Source organism: Semicossyphus pulcher, unplaced genomic scaffold, assembly GCF_022749685.1.
Source record: "Semicossyphus pulcher isolate SPU_LCO1_2020_fin unplaced genomic scaffold, fSemPul1.0.p SCAF_17, whole genome shotgun sequence".
Taxonomy (NCBI): domain Eukaryota; kingdom Metazoa; phylum Chordata; class Actinopteri; order Labriformes; family Labridae; genus Semicossyphus; species Semicossyphus pulcher.
The window spans coordinates 2,944,134-2,960,194 of NW_027211681.1; the positions used below are offsets into that span (position 1 = coordinate 2,944,134).

Consider the following 16,061-nt stretch of genomic DNA (forward strand, 5'->3'; position numbering starts at 1 on the left):
AGCTTCACAATGAAACAAAAATGTTGTTAGTTTGCACTGTTGCTGATGATATTGTGTCCACACCCTGTATCAGTTCACACATATCAACTATACAGCAGTAAAATGATTTAGGAATTAGGAGCTGACACCATCTGCTGGTCAGAAATAAAACTCTACATAAACTGCTGCATTTAACACGTCTGTTGAAAGAATGAGAAGTATGTGATGCTTTTCCATTAATTCACACTTTTTTTATTCTATAAATTATATATAATTTTAACACTTAACACTGATACAGTAAACAGGCAGTCAGCTCAGTGGCTAAGCACCTTGTTATCTTGCCCGACAGTCTACGGAAGCCGAGCATAACAAAAAACGATCAACCGGCTTGATTGCAAGGCATGCAATCTCTGTCACATACCAGCTAACACAGCAACCAAACAGATCCATTGAGATCATAAGTTTGTAATTAGCTACACATCGCAGTCATATTGTATTTAATGTTAGTTGTTACAGCATAACTGCAAGATTGTCTATAGAAATATAGATCTACCACACCGGAGTGATCAGGTAAAACCTTTCGCGGTACTTTCAATATGATGCTAGCTAGCCATGCTACTGGTTGCTGCTGCCGGGGATTGATATGCAACTGCTCTGTATTAATGCGCTCCGTTTGAACCATCTTTTGTGGCTTTGATTACACACATTCATTTGGCAGTGCAACGTGGCATCTTTACAGTTAACGTAAGATAGTTTTCTTTGAAAGTCTTGTGCGTTTTGAGTATCGTAGGGATGCTAACCTAGCTTGTTATCCGAATGAGCCAGACATTTGCGCCTGTGTCGTCTGGGCCCTAATTTGAAAAGGCTGTTTGGATCTCGACTGATTGTTGGTGTGGATACTTGTCCATGTTACTTTGATGCTTTCTCGTTGCCAGAAACGGAAATTACCATAAACATTAACTCTTTAAAGGTGGTGTTTTGCTACATTGTACGCTAATCTTTGCAGCCAGTGTAGTATCCTGTCCTATATTAGGATACAAGAGACCAGTGTGCGAGGTTAACAATTCACGTTAGCGTTTGACAAGGTGTTGCTAGTAGTAACGAAAGACATCACATTCTGGTTGTCAGTTTTTCTAACTGCCTACCGTTGGCTTACTCTATGGTATTTGACTCGTCACAGATCGAGAGCTGAGTTCACAGGTGGGGCTGTATGTGTAATACATGCTTCATAAACCTGCAATGTGTGATGTGTCCTATAGGATGGAGTGGCAGCCAGATGAACAGGGTCTGCAGCAAGTGCTTCAGCTACTCAAGGACTCCCAGTCTCCAGACACAGCAACACAGAGAGCTGTGCAAGAAGTATCCTTACATCTGTCTGTGTATGTTTGTGGAAGTGAGGGTGAGAGAAAAAGGTGTGAGATTTGCTTCTAGAGCTTGTGTGTCAAAGTATGTGTCAATGAACAGAGTGTTTCTGTAATGCGCAGCTCACGTCAAGTGAACTGCTGTAATGGATTGTTATTGTATCAATTTAAGCAGAATAAATGTCAGACATGAACACGAGGTATGTGAGGCTGTGTGAGTTTTTGCTGTTCGTGTGGATGATTGACCTCCTTAACAGAGCCTGCAGAAACTGGAGCAACTTAATCAGTTCCCAGATTTCAACAACTATCTCATCTTTGTTCTCACAAGCCTCAAATCTGAGGGTAAGGGTGTGCACACCAAAATAATATTAACAATGAAACAGTATTGTCATTTTCAGAACAACGTTCATAATGGTGCTTGTCCTGTGCAAAAATTTTTATATCTAACCTTGTCTTTTCCATTTTTAAAATGTATTTATACTCTGTCTCTCTGCTGTCTTACTTCTCAAGACGAGCCCACTCGCTCTCTGAGCGGTCTTATACTGAAGAACAATGTTAAAGCTCACTACCAGAACTTCCCTCCAAACGTGGCCGACTTCATCAAACGAGAATGCCTCAATAACATCGGAGACCCGTCACCACTTATCAGAGCTACGATTGGTGGGTGTTTGAGTGAAAAAATGTAGAAAGAGAAAGCTAGTGTTGGCTGAATGTTCTAGTGTGAGTCAGAGTATTATGTAGGTGGTTGAATTTCTGCAGGTAATGTGTCTGTGTGGGAGCGATCGCTGTGTTTTCAAGATGTTTTAATTGACTGAGGGCAATTGCAAGTTATTAGTTACTCTTGGATTTTAAGGCCTGATTTATTGTTATATTACCTTTTATTTTGCATCATAAAGGTATCCTGATCACAACCATAGCCTCTAAAGGAGAGCTGCAGACATGGCCAGAACTTTTGCCTCAGCTCTGTAATTTGCTCAACTCAGAGGACTACAACACCTGTGAGGTAAGGCTTTCCTGCCTCTACACAAATAGCTTTGTAAAGTTACTGTGATAGTCATTTTCCTTTATGATTTTACTGTCTTTTAGGGTTCTTTTGGAGCATTGCAGAAGATCTGTGAGGATTCATCAGAGTTATTAGACAGCGATGCTCTGAACAGACCTCTCAACATCATGATCCCTAAGTTCCTTCAGTTTTTCAAGCACTGCAGCCCCAAGATCAGGTGAGTGAAACACTGTTTGCTTACCCTCTGACTGTCCTCTGACAATTTGTCTCTCCTCATTAGCCTTTCCATTTTGACTCTACCTGTTAAAGTCATTGTTATAGATCCCACTTATTTGTCTCTCCCTCAGATCCCATGCTATAGCATGTGTGAACCAGTTCATCATTGGTCGAGCTCAGGCTCTAATGGATAACATTGACACCTTCATTGAGGTGAGCGCTAAACGATTACACTTTGGGGTTTATTTCAATTGTCTTCGAACATCCCTCTCTCACTTGTACATCCATCCTATTTTGCCTTAAGACTCACCTTAAGCCCCTTTTAGAGATGGACTTCGTTACAACGCAATGTATTTGTTGTCTTAACTTATGTATTTTTTTTTTTTACGTTTAAAATAAAGCTGCAACTAGTTTATTTTCATTATCAATGAAAATGACTACGTGTTACAGGGGGGCAATAAATGTTTGCCTTTGTCTGACATGTCTGCTTTAAAAAGATTGAAAGGATCAATTGGTTATCATCACAATTACAAATTTATTCTTTCAATTGACTAATCAATTAATTGTTGCAGCTGTATTTCCAAAAAGGGTTTCTGACCAGTTCTATTGTTCCATTATACTAACTGTATCCAGTTTGTTGATAAAGCTACAGTCTTTGATAATTGGCATCTAATTGATAATTGGTTGCTAGCGGAGATGGGGCAGTGAAGGAAGTTGACTACAATGTAGGAGAGAGTTTATTGCTACTTTAAGTTAAACTGTTTTATCTCTTTAACAGTGTGAAGTTTGAAAATTATCTAATTTTCGAAAAGCCTTTTTTACAAATTAACTGCAGCTCGTGCAGTTTGCAAAAGTGTCTTTTGAGATGTCCGTGATCAACGCACTGCATTTAAAGCATCCCTCCCTTCTATCCCCTTGTACTCCATACATAAAACCATAATACGTAGGAACATTGGAATGTTCCGACCCCATCCGTCCCCTTACTGTCCTCTCCTTTTTCTTTCACATACAGAGTCTGTTTGCACTGGCCGGTGACGAGGACAGTGAAGTGCGGAAGAATGTATGCAGGGCTCTGGTCATGCTGCTGGAAGTCCGCATCGACCGCCTCATCCCCCACATGCACAGCATCATCCAGGTGAGGACCGGACTTGATCTCACACATCCCTTGAAACAACACAACATGAGGCTTTCCCTTCCCCCATTTTCTCAACATCCACTCTTGTTGTCTGTCACCAGTACATGCTGCAGCGAACTCAGGACCCAGATGAGAATGTGGCTCTGGAGGCCTGCGAGTTCTGGCTGACTCTGGCTGAACAGCCCATCTGCAAAGAGGCCCTTTCAGGTCACTTGGTCCAGTAAGTGCTCACATGCGAACAGCTCGATGGACAGGGTTAAGTTGTTGACAAGGAAGGATTGAAGTGTTGTATGAGTTTTAATGGGGTTGTGTGTCTCTTTTCTCAGACTGATTCCTATCCTGGTGAATGGGATGAAATACTCTGAGATTGACATTATTCTTCTAAAGGTGAGCCTCTCTGCCCCCGCGTCTTATCTTTTCCGTGTTACCTGTGTTCATTCTGCATTGACCTTTCTCTCTGTCGCCATCCAGGGTGACGTTGAAGAGGACGAGGCAATTCCAGACAGTGAGCAAGACATCAAGCCTCGCTTCCACAAGTCCCGTACCGTCACTCTGCAGCACGAAGGAGGGGAGGGTGAGGAGGGTGAGGACATAGATGAAGACGAGGACGATGATGACGATACTCTATCTGACTGGAACTTACGTAAGTTACAAACATGCAGCTATAGTAATTGTCTCTGGTTGCTATGTGGCAATTCCTGCCCTTAAAAAGCTTTTTTAGACATTTTTTAAATTTAAAGTTTAATGTAACAACTTTTTAACCATAATAACAAATATTGTTACCGTTTCAAAGTTATTTAATGCTGAATGTGTTCCCCTTTCAGGTAAGTGTTCTGCCGCAGCTCTGGATGTTCTTGCCAATGTGTTTCGTGAGGAGTTGCTTCCCCATCTCCTGCCCCTGCTCAAAGGCCTGCTGTTCCACCCTGACTGGGTCATCAAGGAGTCTGGCATCCTGGTGCTGGGGGCAATCGCTGAGGGTGAGAATTGGCACAAGCTTGATATTAAAATGCAGTACACTTTGATCAAATAGGCATACTTACTGGCTACATTATGTCCTTTTTGATCTTTCACTATTTGTAACCATGGGAAGACAAAAACAGGCTGAAAAATTGGCTTAACCTTTAAATATGTCTAGATATTTTTATTGACTGAAATGCAGAACAATTTCCTCATTTTCACAAGTCAACAAAAAGTTTTATAGCTATTAAGGCGGTAACTTTATGACCGCAGTTATGTGACGCCAACCGCGGGGGTTCCAGCATCTCTGGTGCATTAAAATCTAAAGGGATGCAGTAAACTCACTAGCCATACGCCCCAGGGACGTATCTCAACTTTCCATACAGAACGACACAGTAATCAGTAAAATAAACTTGGCTGTCCGAGCACCGCTGTTTTAACCCTCTGTGCAGCTAATCACTGCAAACGAGCAGTGCGCAGTCTCGCGACATGCTAGTTTAGCCACTACAACAACAACTAGTCAGTCACCCTGGATTTCATTTAAACAATTAAGGATACAAACTAAGTAGTGGTTAATAAACTTGCGTGTCCACCGTTCGATGTCGATAATGTGGCAGCAGGCTAGGACACTAGTGTTTCACTGCAGTCAGAAAAATGAAAAAGTACTGTTAAGTCGATTCCCCCCCCCCCCCCCCATTTTTCCAGTATTTATGCTAAGCTAACCAGCTGCTAGAGATAGCTGTGTATTTAATTTAAAGACATGAGAGGGGTATTGATCCTCTCAATTAACTCTTTGATAAAAAGCAAATTCTTTATTTTTTGCACTTTTTGTACATAAAACCTTCACCCTCATGTGTCCTTCCAGGATGTATGCAAGGCATGGTACCTTACTTGCCTGAGCTCATCCCCCACCTCATTCAGTGTTTATGCGACAAGAAGGCCCTGGTCCGTTCCATCGCCTGCTGGACCCTCAGCCGCTACGCCCACTGGGTGGTCAGCCAGCCTCCTGATGCTCACCTCAAACCCCTCATGACCGAGCTGCTTAAACGCATCCTGGATGGCAATAAGAGGGTACAGGAAGCAGCATGCAGGTACAGCTCTCAGTTTTTCCATACAGCTCCCGCTCCTTTGTTGTCTCATTATCCGCTCATCCCTTTAACCCATCTTGTCTTTCCTACAGTGCGTTTGCCACCTTGGAGGAGGAGGCATGTACGGAGCTGGTGCCTTACCTAAGCTTCATCCTTGACACTCTGGTTTTTGCTTTTGGGAAGTACCAGCACAAGAACCTGCTCATTCTTTATGATGCAATAGGAACACTGGCGGACTCTGTGGGACATCATCTCAACCAGCCTGTGAGCCCAAAATGCACATTTTTACACAACATTTCAATCTTCTCTTGTGCTATAGGAACCAGTGAGTCCCAGAAATAACACACTTGTTTTAACAGGAGTACATACAGAAGCTAATGCCTCCGCTGATAGCCAAGTGGAACGAGCTGAAGGACGAAGACAAAGATCTTTTCCCTCTGCTCGAGTGTCTGTCGTCTGTCGCCACGGCGCTGCAGAGTGGCTTCCTACCCTACTGCGAGCCCGTCTACCAGCGCTGTGTCACTCTGGTCCAGAAAACACTAGCTCAGGCCATGGTTAGCCACACTCACTCACACTCACTTTACACAAATCGTTAATGTTTTCGCTGCTTTGCATAAGTGACACTTAACCCATCGTTGCATTTCTGACCTTTTCTATCCAACACCTCTTCGGTGTGTCACAGATGTACAGTCAGCAGCCAGACCAGTACGAAGCACCCGACAAGGACTTCATGATCGTGGCTCTGGATCTTTTAAGTGGCTTGGCTGAGGGTCTTGGGGGCCATGTTGACACGCTTGTTGCCCGCAGTAACATCATGACGCTGCTTTTCCAGTGCATGCAGGTGAGGAGAGCCTGTGTGTGTGTCATATTAGATCTTAAATTCATTGCTTAGTTGAGTCAAGCCATCCTTGTTATATTCCATCATTACATTCATTCATCAGACGCTTAGTTCAAGCATCTTATGTTAAGTGCATTGGGGAAATAAAGCTACACCACATGTAAGTTTTTTCTGAGATGTGACATGACAGTGGATGGGTACCTTTTTTTTTGTGAGGTAAAACATTTATGAATTTGTCTAATTAACTTGTTACTGTAATGCTGACTGTACACAGCATCCTGCTGCGTCTCGTTCTGGCTGTACTCAGCTTATTCACGCCACTGTCAAAATTTTTTTTCAGACATCCAAACATTTCAGAGGTGGGGCTTCTGTTATTATTGTATTTTGCAACAAAGTACATGTTTATAACTGATTTAGATATGGAAACAAATGCTATCATTACAAGCTGTAATCACTTATTTAAAATGTTAGTACAGCTAGGGGTGGTCGATATGAACTAAAATCTATATCATGGTATTTTTTTTGCTTTTTGCTGTAACAGTATTACAAAATGAAAAGGGTACTCTACTTAAAATATGATTGTAGCTCTTTTTTTCTCTATTGAGAAATTCTCTTCTCTGCAGAGAAAAATGATTAGAACTAATGTGTTCATTGGTGCAAAATAGGAATGAAAATTAGGTAAATGCCTAAATATGTTTTAGGTGTTTTAGGAGTAGCCTGCTCTGTTTTGAGCTGTGAGTAGAGGTCTTCACAGGTCCAAAGTTTTGTGCCCGAACCCTAAGAGATCCAAAATTGTGCGACCAGGAACCGAACCAGACTCTGCAATTATTTGAAAGCCTGGACCCGGACCCCTGTAGAACCGAGTGATGTCGGACCTGACCCCGGCCTGGCGAGCCTATCAGCACCGACTTCACAGCTGATTGCTGTTTACAAGTAACCGTTAGTCAGCTGTCAAAACAAACCTTTTTGTCCTACCTGTGTGACGCAGCCTTCTCCCCTGTGTATGGCTGTGCATATAATCCATCCTCTGCCAAGAAAGTTCATAAAGTACATCCAGGTATTCTGTTATCTATGTAGTGTTGATAAAAAGAGCGATGCTAATCCACTAGTTATCTCAGATTAAAGTCCACTTGCTGTCACGCAAACGGATGACAAATGTGCCACTCGTTTAGAAGCCACACATGTGTTACACAGAACTGCTCTTACTTTCGTCTTTGTCCACAATTTGCATAAACAAGGTTTTACCTCTTTATATTCATTTTCATTTAGCTTTTTTGTCCACATCAGCAAGGAAGGTATCCATCTTTACCAGCTTTGGTTTCAACTTTTCTCTGAACCTGCAGTCACGTGACACGTCACTCAACTCGTTGTTGCTCTTTCTTCCGTTTTTTTTCCACTTTATTTACCTCACGTTCTCATGCGAATGACACATAGTTGCACGTTAACCCGTTCGGGTCCCGGGTCCTCAGGTTCTGGTAGACCTGTGAAGTCCTCTAGCTGTGAGTGATTTGTATTGGTGAGCAACGTGGCTCTGAGCGATGAAGAATATTTGAGGAAGTAATCTAAGATTTCAGATGGCTTCAAGATTTCTGATTGTAGCAGATGGAGGACGGGCTTCACACAGGAGATGCTGACATATTCCTCCTCTAGTAGGGCTGATAACTTTTTGTTCTACAATATTTATTGCAATATAAAAAATACATGTTTTTCAGTACGTGTTTTCATGTACATATAAACAATGAACAATTTTACTTGATATTATTTAGGACTTTCAAGTCTATTTTACAAAATAAAAACCCTGTCCTACTTTTATCACACTTGGTTCAGCGACTACAAATAGACCTGTCAGCTGCTTATACGTTAGCCGGTGTCATCTACTGTTTGTAATGGTGTTCAAATGTATGTTTTAACAGTGTGACCAGCACAGTGACAGTAACTTTTGGAAAGCTCACGCATCCTACTTCCTGTCGGCACACACAACCTCATGCTGTGTGTGTGCAGCAGGTAAAAGCCGCTAAAAGTCACTCAGTGGCACCTCTGCTCCGCAAACAGTCCGTTCATGTGGCTGCAGCGTTAAACAGCTCCGGGACGAGGTAACAAAGGTATCACATTCACTGAAAGCAGGCTCCCGTAACTGTGAAACAGATATTGTGAAATAATGATTTAATATTCAGATACGCATCTTGGTAATGACTGCTGATCGCGAATATGTCTTTCTCTTTAAGTATCCCCAAATAGGAGGTGAGGTTAAGGTATTATCAGAAATACATGAAGTTCATAATTAATAGTCTCTATACATTTACAAGCGAATTTGAAAGTGGCTGTATATTGGCGGTAATATTCCAACCATTGACAGATCTTGGGGTTAATTACAAAACCTCAAATACATTCATTTTTTTCACCATACAAATCAGTATCCCTGTTGTTATACTGCTGCAATCTTCTTCTAATCTGTAGGTCTTTTGATGGTGCGTGTTCACATTTTTCTTTGTCTCTCTGTCTCTTTTGTCCCAGGATACGATGCCTGAGGTTAGACAGAGCTCATTTGCTCTGCTGGGAGACTTGACCAAGGCCTGCTTCCCTCATGTTAAACCGTGCATTGGTAATTATTTCACTTTCTCACCCACATGCAGCACACACAGAACGGTCCCACAATCCTCTTTTGCAGTGTGTCTAATGTGATAATAACGTGTGTCCCGCAGCTGAATTCATGCCAATTCTGGGGACAAATCTGAACCCAGAGTTCATCTCCGTCTGCAACAATGCTACCTGGGCCATCGGAGAGATCTGTATGCAGATGGGTGAGTTTCTGCAAATTTTCCTATACTTGCTGCTGTTAACTTTTTGAGCATTCGACTATGAGATGCAGTGTATTGCTCTGCAAACTTGTATAACTTTAATTAACTCTCCATCAGGAGTGGAGATGCAGCCATACATTGCTATGGTTCTGAACCAACTGGTTGAGATCATTAATCGGCCCAACACCCCCAAGACTCTGCTGGAGAACACCGGTAAAAAAAACACACAGAAATTCCATAGTATCTGTTAGCACTAGGGTTTGAATGACTTCAGAATTTTTCGACTGTCATCGTCGAGTTGACGTTGACTAGTCGCTGATGACATCATGAGTAAAACCACAGGAGAAGGGAATGCTTTGCAACCATATGTATTTGCAAAACCTAATGTATATGCTGCTGACAGCAAACACTTTACACATATATCATTTAAGCCCAGGTCATATCAATGGTTTGCAACGCAATGAAACAGTTTTAGAATGTTGCAGAGAAAATTGCAGCAGTGTGAACTGGTTAGTTGCAGGGCATCTGAAGCGGTTGCGTGGAGCTGCAGAAGATTTGACTTTCAAATCTCCAAATGCAGTTTTAGAACTGAATGATGTAGCTATTTCACTTCAGCCAATCAGAAAACAGCATAAGTTAGCGTAGGCACTCTGTCTCTAGCGCTGCAGTAGCCAAAGACGGCTCCAGATCCTCTCTTTCCAAACTCTCTATCTTCAATGTTTATCAAGCAATGTTACAGCTAACATTGCGAGCACGTCACTGTCACTGTAACAGTCATCCATTTCTATTTATAACGATAACAGAAATCCAGCTAGTTAATTCATGTAACCTAGGCCTAATACTAACGGTATAGTATTAATTAACGTTATAGTATAAACCCAGAAGTAGTGGGGTATGTCAGTGAGTCGTTGCTAAGAGGACGGGCAGCTGCGTTGTGTTGCTTTGATGTGAACGGCCCAGTTTTAGAACGTTTATGATCAGATGTCAAGGGATTCTTTTGGCAGTTGCATCCAGTCTTGTTGCAAATCACTGATCTGAAGCAATCATGATCAATCATCAGGTTGCAACTCAGCTGCAATAATGTATGCAACAATAACGTAGTGAAGACCCCAATAAGGATGGATTCCGTACGCTCATCTGACTCAATTTGAACTGCGTTTCCAACTGCTGTCAAACAATGTTTTTAAAAGAATGCACGGCTTCCAGATCGGGCGCTTCTCTGCGCAGAGTGGTGTTGCATGTTGTAAATCACTGGAAAGATGAAAGATAACCACATATTACGCAACTCTTCAAATGTTATTTTGGTAGCCTTGGGCTGCCACTGGAATCAGCTGTTTCACCAGCTTTAGTGACTAGAGTTTCATCCACAAGCACAGATTGCACTGCGATACTTTGCTCCAACAGACGCTGGAGCATGACAACTGTAATAAGTGGCTAGTCGTCTGTGCAACCCATAGTTAGCACTGACTGTTAACTGTCAAGTCAAAAAGGCATTTAACAGCTCATACAAACTACTTTCTAAAAGAGGTCCTGACTCCTCTTTGTTCTCTTCCAGCAATTACTATCGGCCGACTGGGTTATGTGTGTCCTCAGGAGGTCGCTCCCATGCTACCGCAGTTTATCCGACCTTGGTGAGAGACTGTTTACTCTTATTCCCCATGCTATGAAAGCTTTGCAGAATGATTGACATTGTGCATAGTGTCAGCATTGGCAAGTTGCTATATATCAAACGCTCAGCAGACAAGTGCATTCATTCTCTGTGCATTCTCTGCACTCTCTGTTGCCAGGGGATACAAATTCAAGTCAGTTTTGATATTTCTCATTTTCCCACCTTGTGTTTTTGTGTTGCCATGTTACTGACAAACACAACACTGCAGGACAAGAGCTGAGTGACATTCTTTTGAAAGTGTACTTAAATGAGAGAGAAATTAGAATACAAAATCTAAGCCTGTGTTGTTTTCTTCAGCTTACAAAAAAACCTCCTTCACAGCAAGATAATGGCATCTTGGTTATTACCATTTATTTTACTCCTTGAATTTATTTATCTTACATGTCCTAATTTGGCAGATTACCACGTTGTTCTTTCACAGACAGTTGAGTTGAATTCTGCAATTCTTGACAGCATCACATTTAACAGCTTCTAACTGGTTCATTTTTAAATGCTGCAGGTGTACATCTCTGCGGAACATCAGAGACAACGAGGAGAAAGACTCTGCCTTCCGCGGGATTTGCATGATGATTGGCGTCAACCCGGGAGGTGTGGTGCAGGTGAGACATTTCTTCATAGTTGTTTTCTCTTTCACTGTCTGTGTCTTTGGCTTTTAACACACAGATATTTTATTTCTCTCCTCTTACTCCATTTGTCCAGGACTTCATCTTCTTCTGTGATGCTGTGGCCTCCTGGGTGAATCCTAAAGACGATCTGAGAGACATGTTTTACAAGGTGAGGGGCTCACCGGGTGACACTGGTTTAGAGAGCAAGTTCTTGTGTTTCCACAACTAGCCACATCCAAAGTCACATTTTTCACCATGAAAACATCACACTTTTTGTTTAGTTCTCACCCTGCAGTGTGAGTCACTCTGGGGTGTAGAGGCTTCAGAGAGTGCTTATCTCAGATTTTTTTGTTGTGAGGCTCAGCAGTGTGGACTCTGTTCTTGTTCTGCAGAGAATGAGCTGAATATATTTGCCAGAATGTTCTGCCCACATATTTTTTTACCAAAGTCACTGTGAAAAATTCACACATATTTAGAATCTCTGTCATTCTTCAATAATATTCTGGTAGGGAATTTAACCTATGCGTAACAATAGAGTCCTGTTTGGCTTTGCTCGACACCATCAGCACAAAAAGAGGCTATTAATGCAAGATGCTGCTAGAGCTAACATTTGTTTAACCATTGATAATTCATCAAAGTTTTTGTGTAAAGGAAACCACAAGTCAGATGCCAGGTGACGGCAAAAATGTGATGAAAGATAATGAACCCTTCTGTATTGCTTTAAAATACTTATTCCCCATCTATAACTTAACACTATCATATGGATTTAAAGGCTTTAGGTAAATCCAATTAATGAGAGTCTGAATGGGGGTCCCGGAGCCCAGCAGCAGTTACGCGATCTCTATCTACAGATTCTACAAAGAAATGTAAAATCTGTAGGCAGGGTCGTGGAATTAAGGGATGGCAAGTGTTCTGTTTCCCGTTTGTAATACGCTTGTAGTCCGAGTAATATTGACCAACTAACTGCTCTAGTGACAATTAGACTAGAGTCTATTGACTAACAATCTGCTCTAGATCTAAAATTCAACTTGACATAAATTCCCTGATGCGGTGTCACAAAAGCTGTTCAGTGTTCAGATTTCCTGACTTCCTCGAATGCATCAGAAATGACCGATCCAACCTCTGTTCAACAAACGAGCATTTTAAAAGTAGTTTTCTTCTCCTCTTGAGGACACACCTGACAAAGCTTCATTTTAACTTCTAATAAATCTGCATCATGTTGTTGAAATTTCGGTAAAGGTAAAAACGGTTTATTTTTCTGTAAACAATGCAGCACGCAGAAAAGGAAGTCTTAACTGGAGGTCGTTTATCGCTAACCACCGGCTACACGCCCGACATGTTCACTGTTGTCCCCAGAGGCTATATCGTCGTCAGACTATAGATGATGGGATCTGAGATCGGGGGTTTAGGTAATTCAGCATTGTTGCAGTCAATCAAACACTCAGGACTCAGGTCTTAGTCTTGACAAAGGAACCAAAGAGGGGATAGTTATATGATCTCATAGTTGAAGACAGAATTGAATTCCTGGCCCTAGCTGTGAAAGTATGTAGTCTCTGCCCTAAATTCTTGAGGATGTGCCTGAAATGTAATGTGCCCCATGATTTGCTCCAGATCCTGCATGGTTTTAAGGAGCAGGTTGGAGAGGAGAACTGGCAACAGTTCTCAGAGCAGTTCCCCCCACTGCTGAAGGAAAGACTGGCAGCCTGCTATGGCGTTTAGAATCTCTACACCCACCCAAGAGGTATTCCCACTCACACCATTTTTTTTACTGAAATCCGAGGTATATGAATGTTTTGATGTTAACTTTTTTGTGTGCCTGCTCTCTCTTTTGTCCATCCTCCCAGGTGAGCCAGCAGGAGGAGGGTGAATGGGAAACTCATCCATCTGTGTATTGCACTGCCCAGATCTGGGGGGAGGGAGAGGGACGCTATTGGCCGCTCCCCCTGACGGACGGCCCCCACGCCCTATGTGTTTGTCCATAGAGGGAGGGTGGGCGGGTGGGAGGGAGGGACAGAGGGACACCTCTAGATTAACTAGGCAGGGACCCGACACAGAAAAAACTAACTGGTAGGGACAAATAGAGAGGGACAGATAGAAGGACACAGAGGAGAGATGAAGGGATCGACAAGTTAGGAAAGAGAGAGGCAGGGAAAGAGACCAGCACAAAGAAAGTTCAGGGAAAGAGAGGGAGGGAAATCAGTAACAAGCAGGGAGAAAGAGCTACAGAAAGGTCTGTAACTTAGCTTGAAAGACAGGGATAGTGGAGATTTTAATGGGAATCTTAAACTCAAGAGAAACTGATAGCTTGACCGACAAAGACGACCCACACACAGACTCACACATACACTTGCACATGCTGTACATGCAGTACATCAAACTGACTGTGGGTGGCACTATTATTTAGACTTTTTGAGACCTACTACATGTAGTTAGGGACAGACAGGCAGGTGTCTAAACTCTGTTCATTTTCTGGGTGATATCTTTCTTTTCCGGGGAATAGGATTCAATCTGAATTACTTCATCTGTAGTTGCTGAATTCTACTGTATTGCTATCCGCATCTATGTTTCCTATCTTCATTTTGACCAGAGTGCTGCTTCACAGAGCTATCCATCTACCAGACATTTTCCTGTCACATATTCTACCTGATCAAAAAAAATAAGAGCAAGTGTCTTTCCTCGTGGCTTCACAGCAACCATTCCTGTCAGAAGGGAGGATTAGGGCTAACACATTTGTTTTCTCACCGGAGGGGAGGAAATCGTAGAAAGATAATCACATCCTTAGTTGTCTGTTTGAGGTTTTGTGTGTCTGTTTGTGCGTGCGTGTGTGTCTGCGCTTGCGTGCATGTGCTGTTTGTAAATCCTTACTTTGGCATTCTGTTTTAACAGCGTGTGAAATATGTATTGTTTTTGATATGGTACCGAGCTAAAACTTGACTCCCACCGCAATGTCCTTGGCACCTGTTAACTGTGACCAAGTCTTTGTGTGTTTGTATATGAATGTGTATGTGCAAGAGTGAGTGTGTATATGTTTGTCTACATTTGTACTGATATCCATTTGATGCCATATAGATATCTTAAGTAAAACAGTGATTGGCAATGTCATTGTGATCTTTAAAATGTTTTAAAATGGTCCATATCCTTTTTTTTGCTGCTACTGATAATTTCTGTTTCTATAGTGGACTTAAATTCGCACATTTAACGCAAAAAAAAAAAACGAATTAATGCTATTTTCAGTGATTGAGTTGTTTTTGCACTTTTTATTTCATTTTACCTTTTTTCTTTTTGTATGGACTTTTTTTTAACCTCACCCATATGATATGTTTGACCCTAATGTCAGTGTTCTTGTCATACTGTGTTGCACTGTGAAATTAAGTGTCTTTGACTGGCAAAATTATCCCAATACTAAATGGCAAATAAAAACAACTTTGTGAAACTGGGACTAATCCGCACTTTTACAATGACTAACTTTGCCATATTGCTGAGGTGTGTGTGTGTGTGTGTGTGTGTGTGTGTGTGTGTGTGTGTGTGTGTGTGTGTGTGTGTGTGTGTGTGTGTGTGTGTGTGTGTGTGAGAGAGAGAGAGAGAGAGTGTGTAGGTGGGTGACATCCCGCATGTGTCTGAGATCCTGCATGAGTAGGTGCGCATGAGTACTGTGCCTTTTTTGCCTCTGAGCATGTTTTTGATAGTTCATCAGTGTTCATTTTATGTGTGCACAGTAGGGACGCAACATTTATTTGGAAGGGTTTGTAAACTCCCCCCCGGCCCACTTTATGTGCATGCTCTGTGTCCGTTTTTCACTCAATGTTCGCAAAGGTGTGTGTGCAGTGGTATATGTTTGATGTGTTCCTGTATTTAAAAGTAATATGATTGTCCTTTATGCACCAACACACCACCTCAATTCACAATGAGAGCAAAGTACAATAAAAACAATTGTAACAGCTAGGACACTGCCAAAGAGCCACTGAAATTTAAAAATGGTTAATAAGTAGAGATCGGCTGTCGTTTCAATATTCAATATGTGCATCATGATAACGTACAAACACACTAACAGAAGGGCTTTTAATGATAATCCAGTGAGATTTTGCCAGGAAAATTGGATACAGGGATCTATATTTTTCATTGATATTCTGCCAGTGTTTTCCAGCGTGTAGACATTAGGACAATAACAGATGATGCACTAGATTTGACCTAGACTGTGACCAGTGAGATAATCAAATCAATCATTTATCACCTCAAATACAAGACAATCGAACCCCAGGCTAGTTGTTTTTCCACAGTCTCTTAGTTTAAAGCTTGTATGAGAGTTTCTTTTGTTGCTTGTTTATTATAGTGTTTTTTTTATTTATAACTGATGTTCTTAGTTTTACGAACTGTTTTTGTATCTGAAGGATCAGTGTAAGGAGACAAAGGGG

General features: G+C 41.8%; 1 protein-coding gene across 1 annotated transcript; it reads left to right on the forward strand.

Moving 5' to 3' along the window:
- Positions 1–371: 371 nt before the first annotated feature.
- tnpo2b (transportin 2b) lies at positions 372–15,252 on the forward strand. Its single transcript, XM_069665621.1, has 24 exons — positions 372–549; positions 1,239–1,338; positions 1,607–1,682; positions 1,851–2,000; positions 2,237–2,343; positions 2,427–2,560; positions 2,691–2,772; positions 3,572–3,694; positions 3,796–3,914; positions 4,021–4,081; positions 4,166–4,337; positions 4,519–4,671; positions 5,517–5,742; positions 5,832–6,003; positions 6,099–6,293; positions 6,422–6,580; positions 9,092–9,179; positions 9,280–9,378; positions 9,493–9,588; positions 10,931–11,006; positions 11,544–11,643; positions 11,744–11,818; positions 13,261–13,390; positions 13,494–15,252. Exons 2-23 carry the CDS (start codon positions 1,240–1,242, stop codon positions 13,366–13,368), a joined length of 2,670 nt encoding a protein of 889 aa, XP_069521722.1. The 5' UTR covers positions 372–549; position 1,239; the 3' UTR covers positions 13,369–13,390; positions 13,494–15,252.
- Positions 15,253–16,061: the final 809 nt, after the last annotated feature.